The sequence below is a fragment of the Centroberyx gerrardi genome, chromosome 7 (genome assembly GCF_048128805.1).
Source record: "Centroberyx gerrardi isolate f3 chromosome 7, fCenGer3.hap1.cur.20231027, whole genome shotgun sequence".
In the NCBI taxonomy this organism is placed as follows: Eukaryota; Metazoa; Chordata; class Actinopteri; order Beryciformes; family Berycidae; genus Centroberyx; species Centroberyx gerrardi.
The window spans coordinates 14,659,301-14,666,394 of record NC_136003.1 but is presented as its reverse complement, the minus strand read 5'-3'; the positions used below and the strand labels follow the sequence as shown (position 1 = coordinate 14,666,394).

The window sequence follows — 7,094 nt, the reverse complement described above, 5'->3', positions numbered from 1 at the left end:
CACACACATACAACTGATGACCCAGTTCAGCATGGTCCTCGCACATAGTTAGATGGGTCAACACATGGTTTTGGGATGACCCCTTTTCAAGCATACCAACAAAGCTAGCATCAATTATTGGTGGTACAGTCCAGAATGACCTTGTTTTACTGTAAATGACAATAAAACAATACAGTAGTATTGTTTTACAATACAGTATACTACTCTTTTACTACTGTCGTCTAGAATTTAAATTCACTGCAATTAAAGGAGTAATTACTTATTTGTTCTGGTAAACCTTCCACTCCCTCACTTTATTTTCTAAAAGAATGTATTGCCAAACCCTGCTCAATACAAACACAATACGACATGCCTGCACTTTATTGACTGCCATTCATCTGCTCCACCTTACATTTAATGGAGTTTATGTTCTAACCCTTTGCCCCCATCTGATTGCTGGAGCTGAACAAATGGCTGTTGTCATTACAGGAGCCAGGACACAGTAACAGTTCCTCTAAGAGCTGGGGGAGCTCATTGTTCCCTGTGCATGTGAAATGGCTTTATGGCCTTCTTCTCATTTCTTTAGACTGCAATCTCCTGAAGTGTCACCTCTTTTGTTCTGCAAATGAGTGTGGGGGATGTGGGCAAGGGAAGCAAACTTGTAATTCTTCACACCCAGACCAGTTTCCTGTCGTCCCCAAACACACACACACACATTTTCACACCAATTTTCTTACACCAAAAGCAAATCCCTCATTCACATAGGCCTACAGCAGTGACTTTCTTTAGTCAGGGACAAGGTAATCCACATCCAGCCCCCTTTACATTCAAATGATTCTATCCCTCTCACACACACACACACATACTGTGATGATTAACAACACGCCACACCAGAGGCACTTTTAGTACAAAAATGTTTAATAAATATTGAGGTAGTGAGTTATCATCGCGGAAATATGACACGTATTTCAATTCATTAACACCAATTTGCCATACAGGTTGCATTGTGGTCCACATAGCCTTCAACACACTCATAAAGATGTTACACTGGATGAATAGGCCAACAACCTGTGCACAACCTGCCTATATTAAACAAACGCAGGGTTTGCTCGTACAAATAGTCATTTGGTCGAACCAAAGCAAGTCCAACCTAGCATCATCCCCTTTATCGGAAAAGCCGCCGGCGTAGACGAATATGCCTAGTTCCGCTTTAGGCAGAGTCTCTTAGGGCCAATAATTAGGCCAAAAGTCACTGGAAATGTTTCGCACCAACCAGACTGCCTCCAGAATTCCTTTAACCTCCCCGGCTGGCCGGTTCAGAGCCATGTTAGGGGTACTTTTCCCCGGGGCTGGCCGTGGTCTTTGTCTTGGCTGTTCATCCAAGAGGCCATCGGGAACGCTGCGGCGCATTCAGACTCCCTTCATTAGGCCTGTGTCCAAAAAGTTCACCTTTAATCTGACACGGTGACGTTGTTTCAAAACGCTGCTATGGCTCTCGGTATGGGCACCGGGCTGGGGTGTGCTCCCAGCTCACTGCCACAGTTCACATAGTCCGTCAAAACAGAAGTCAAGCCGAGCTGCTGAAGGCCCTTCCCCTGTTCAAGTTTTGCCTTCTTACAAGGCAGAAAGTCCGGCTCTGCGGCCACCTTGCCCCGTCTTTTCCTCGCGTGTCGTTCCAGACCAGACGGGCACCGGTTCTCCTTGTCTTCTCCGCCGGTAGGTGTGCGTGGGTCGCAGCGCTCCGCGGAGGTCCCGACATCCTCCCGGGCTAAAGTCCGAGAGTGTGGGGTGACGGGCGAGGGGGGCGCCTCGTCCTCCACACGAGCTCCGGCCGTGTCTGTGGTCGTCTCTCTCGGGAACTGCTGCTGCGCACCCTCCGCGGAGACGCTCTCCACCGTCGCCTGGGCCGCATGGTAGATGTCCCGGGCGGATTTCATCACCAGAGTGAGCAGGAGGCTCCGGTGGAGACGGAGACCCCCTCGCTGGGTGCGGGAGCTGTACAGTTTCCCCAAAGCTACGACCATAATCCTCTTGGCCTTAGCACTGACCTCCATGACAACTTCTTTTGTTATTATTGGTCCAGGGCAAACAATCAAGGTCTAAGTGATGACTGAAGGTTTTAGTTTGTGAGGTGGGCCTTGCCTCTTTGACTTCACACAGACAGCTACGAGGCAGACTGTGCGCTGAGTAACTACTTATCACCTCGTTGACGTCACTCACTCGCCGTCATGCGAAAGAGTCCCGCCCATCGGGCTCACACAGTCTGCTATTTCAAACAGCCCCACAACAACTGGTTGGACAGCTGTGTGTCTATTTGGACCAGTGCTTACAGCAGGTGAATTATGTCAAAATGAATGATATGCCAACTATCTGCTTGTCCAAATACAAACTCACTGAGCAGATAGAACTATCTGACCCATAGGCTGGTAAATGGTTTCTTACCCATCTAGCATCTAGACTGAGTGGCATCCATTCAATTAATTGACTTTAAAGTTAAAGACTATGTGAGAGACATTTTATGAGTGGTTACACTGGTTAAATGTGGGATTCTGAATTTACCTCAGAGACAAAATCTTCATTCATTTATTAATTCAGTCATTCATCCAATCATTTTCTGTACACGCCTAAGCCTTTTCAGGGTCATGGGTCCACTACAGGGCTATTAAAATCTTAATTTCATATTATTTCTCAGATGACTATTAACCATCCATTGAGCTATAAATGACTACCGGTCAGGGATTAACTACCACACAAATTAATCCCTAATTAATCACACGTTAGTTAAATCTGCACTATGCACCTTCACACTCTGGTGGTCCCAAGTGGCAATGGGAGATAACTAGGCTATTTGAATTTTGGGAAGTTTGACAGACTTCAGAGAGTCAGAGAGACTACAGAGTGGAGATGGTGATGGTGAGATGGTTTTTGCAGCAGGTTCAACTGTCATTGGTGAGTCCAGCTTTCCCCTCAACAGAGCACTCGCTTTACTGCTAGAGAAGGTTTTACGTTTCACCCTTAAGTTTTGATTCATCACTTCCAGCAAGATTTCCCGCCAGTGGCCACCTGGAATTAATTTGGGGGATAGGATGCTTCTCAATTTTGCAGCCCCAAATTGTGATTAGCCTATAGGCTGATAAGACGAGTGCACTTTTACATAAAAATCTTGCTTAGTGCGGCTTTAAAAGAAACCTGTCACTTCCCTGCCTCTGTCAAAACCTAATGTCGGAGCATCAGACTGAATCAGCTCTGTCACATTAAAAATTATTTGTTTTGCTTGCATGCAAAATTAGCTTTGTCGCAAAGTTGGAAAACCCAGATACTGAGCTCAGCTAAACCAGTTTAAATGAGCTTTGATGTAGTTTGACTGTAACTAACATAGCTATCGGGCAAGTTATCGACCTGACTATAGTTAAAGCAAAAATACATTTCAAATATTTCAGAATATGTTTAGAGATATGTTTCAAAATGTACAAAAACTGGCCAAAAATGTATTTGCACGTGGGTGACATTCAAACTATATTTTAGACATTTGAAATTGGACACATTTTCACACTCAAAATATATTTTCAATGAATATTAGCTACATGTACAAATACTTTTTTGACCAACTCTTTTGAAGTTTGAAACGCATATCTAAACAATTTGTGAATTGTATGGTGAGGTAATTCACATGTGTCTTATGCTGGAGGGATTTAAGTCCTCAGTGGGAGAGAAGGGAACCTCACAGCACTGTTCGGCATTATGGCCAAATAGCTAGCCCAGTTTGCAGTACTCACTTCTTTGATGAAGTGAGCACTGCAAACATGCATTTATTATGTCCTATTTATTGTTCTTATTATTTGTAACCAGGGACAACACATTTCCATTGCTACATATCACTCTCACCTTGGGGTAAATGTGCAAAGAGGACAGGACAGTTTCATTTTTATACTTATTATGTAATGTGGTTTAAATCTTTGTTACACGTTTTCATAAACCAAACCTGTTTTCACTCCTGCCTGAAGAACCGAGGCAGGTAAGAGAAAAGACAGACTGATCTTTGCAAGACATATATGGATATTGCAGTCTTCCAAGGTGAATTTCTCATTTCTCATTTTACTCTTCACTTGAGAGACGGAGTTAAGCCTACTGGCCTAAGCAACAATCTCTGAACACTGGGTCCTCCAGTCTCGCCCTTCCCCCAACGTGTTGCTTCCTTCTGAAGGAAGACGAGAAGGGGGGTGGTGGTTGACAACAGATGACCATATTAAGCACATCCTGCTCCTGTGGCCGCGCGCAGAGGAAAACCCATGACGCGCGTGGGAGCCCTCGTTTCCTGTAACCATATAAAGTAATAACGATTGCGTCAGGGCTCGCGCTTCCCTCAGCCCATGTTTGGGCAATGGAATCGCGTTCCTCTGGGCTGTATGGAATGTGTCCTGCTGGGTGCACGAGGCGAGCGGTTATTAGTACATAGTCAGTACATAGTTTACTTCACTTTGATAAATTAATATGAGATAGTGCAAGAACGTCACGCGGTATCTCCTTCTCTTCACCATTAGCCTGAAGGTGCTTGGTTCCACATTTTCACTTAGAGAGAGATTTGTGACTGGCAGTTGATAGTTCCTGGGTGTGGTTTCCCTTAAGTAGCCTCCAGTTAAACCACAGGCAGCTCTGTACCCTACATAACACTCACCACAACTCTCACCTATCTTTTTCATGACAGCATTTTTTCTATCATCGTGACTCAACGTGACATTTTACTACAGTCATCATAGCTGTTCTGTTTACAAACAACACTGATGCCACAGGTTGTGCAGCCACTAAGATGGACATGATGGAGAGCAAAACACATCCTCCCACCTCTTGCATGCTTGAATGTCTTTCAGGTATTCAGGAGACCTCACAACCTGTTTTGTGCTGTTTGCATTATATGGTTGATAGTCATGGTTGATAGTTTCTGCATTCTGATTCTGTGTGTAGAAGGGTATGGCAGGTTTTCAATAACAAGTTATGGTTATGCATTGTATAAACTACAAATATCAAGTGAATGTGTGGCTGTTAGCACATCATTTCACCTTCAGAAAAGCAGCAATTGAAGTTGTGTTGCTCTTTTCAGTCATCTTCAGTTGCTAACTTGAAATTTTCTCTCATACCTATAGGCTCCATTATTTTAGCCCGCTCGACATCCTGCCTGAAACATAGCCTACACAACCAGCCATTTGAAGTCATGTGTAGCCGACTGGATTCCTGAAAATTGTCTCACACAAACCCTATAGGACAATGTCTTTATCATCTCCACCTTGTCTTTCCCTCTGCACAGACATCCAGAATAACAAAAGATCCGCTGCCTTGTTGGTTAGAGAGACGCTCATTTCTGTGGCATCAGAGTAAATGCAAAGCTGTGTCATTTGTTAGCATGAAGAGTGGATATTCAGTGAGTGGTATATTTTGCCTTGAGGCATCAAAGTGTATTGCGATTACTCCTCCTCAGCTGGGCAAATTCATGCCCCAACACGTCAGTCATCTTTATGAGCCGTCTGATGAACTGTGGGGTAATCATGCACCGGCATGCAGAAAACATAGAAAACTGGCTAGCATCCTACCTGATTAGCAGTATAGAGGCCGGCATGTGGTACAGGCAATACCAGACATTGTGATTGTGATTGAGCACATCAGGTTATCACTAGTACTAAATGACTTGCCTGTTTGTTTCAGCAGAGCCAGGCTGACTCACTCAATACCCAACTGGGGCTATATTTTATAAACCTAAAGACTTAACACTTAAACAACACAAGGACAACAAAAGCTTCAGATAGACAACATGTAACATTAATATTAATTTGTAAAAACACTACTTAACCCCCCTGGCGATCAAGACCCTCTCCTGAAGGGACCTGCAGCAGGCTGAAGAATTTTAGGCAAGACAGACTGCACCCAGACCTCCTGATGTGGCCTCAGCCTGTCTCTCCACAGGTACAGCCTTTGTCTGGATATTCTGCTCATCTGGTGGCCTCTGAGTAGGCTCATCTGTCCTTAGTGTCTCTGGCACTGCAGATGGTGTGTTCTAACTGCTTTTATCACTATGGACTGTGGAGTATCAACCCTATAAACCCTGTGCTCACGTGAATACTACTGTGACAGGCAATCATGATCTATGGCAGCTGTTGATACTTTTGCAGATTATCCTCCACAAACAGAGAGAACGGTTATGATTAAACTGCTCAAAAAAAAAAAAAAAAATTAAGAAATGTCAAAGATGATACTGATTTTTCCACAATCTGGAACCATCAGAAGTGACAGAGTATGATAAGCTGAGGTTTGCGTTTTATGAATATGCAATAACCGACACAAGTTAGAAAATGTCCATGGTAAAAACCGATCAGAATGAAAACTACATCGGGCACCAAAATGACAACAGCAATCCTTGGCCAACACTATGGCAACGGTGAGGATTTCCTGATTAGGAAAGGGGAAATGTCTCTGTCCACGTAAACCCCGCCACAAAGAGCTGTTATTTTCAGCAGCTCTTTCTAGGAATAGGCCAAAAATAGCCATAGCTACCTGTACATGAGAGTCTCAAGGTAATAGATGGCTGAAGGGTGCCCCCCTGTGGTCAAGTTATGCAACTGACACAAAACCGTGGGGACTGGAGCTCAGGGAGAACTATGTGCACTTGAGAGGAAGCAACACACTTAGCTGGGGACTCATACTAGGCTTGAGCCCTGAGCCAAGGCCTGATATAGATGACTCCACCTTAGTGTTGTATGACAATGACCAAATCCTAAATAACAATAAGCCTAGCTGTGTGATAGTCAGCTTTATCTACAGATAAGAGCACAGTATTACTTGTGGGTGTTTCCTCGTGAATAATCACAGTAGGCTTGTTCATTTGTAGCTTACTGATAACCTTGTAGTGTTGTAGTCCTACTGTTGCTATAGGAAACGAAACATGTAGCTGTCAGCTGAGGGGGCAATCATCTCTGACATATGCAGATAGTATGTGAGGCCTCAGACAGAGCTGCTCTGCTACAGCGGCATGATGTGTGTCCCTGATAATGTTGAACACCACACAATTAGAAAGTTAAGTCAGGGTGCAATGGGTGCACATTCTGTGTGTGTGTGTGTGTGTGTGT

The 7,094-nt window shown here is 44.2% G+C and overlaps 1 protein-coding gene across 1 annotated transcript; it reads right to left on the bottom strand.

Moving 5' to 3' along the window:
* Nucleotides 1-876: 876 nt before the first annotated feature.
* ier2a (immediate early response 2a) lies at nt 877-2,149 on the bottom strand. The gene has a single exon (XM_071902544.2). The coding sequence runs from the start codon at nt 2,031-2,033 to the stop codon at nt 1,455-1,457; it is 579 nt and encodes a 192-aa protein (XP_071758645.1). The 5' UTR covers nt 2,034-2,149; the 3' UTR covers nt 877-1,454.
* Between the last annotated feature and the right edge of the window lie 4,945 nt (nt 2,150-7,094).

Excerpts from the sequence above, each read along its gene's own strand:
- ier2a (XM_071902544.2), bottom strand. The coding sequence starts at position 2,033 with ATGGAGGTCAGTGCTAAGGCCAAGAGGATTATGGTCGTAGCTTTGGGG.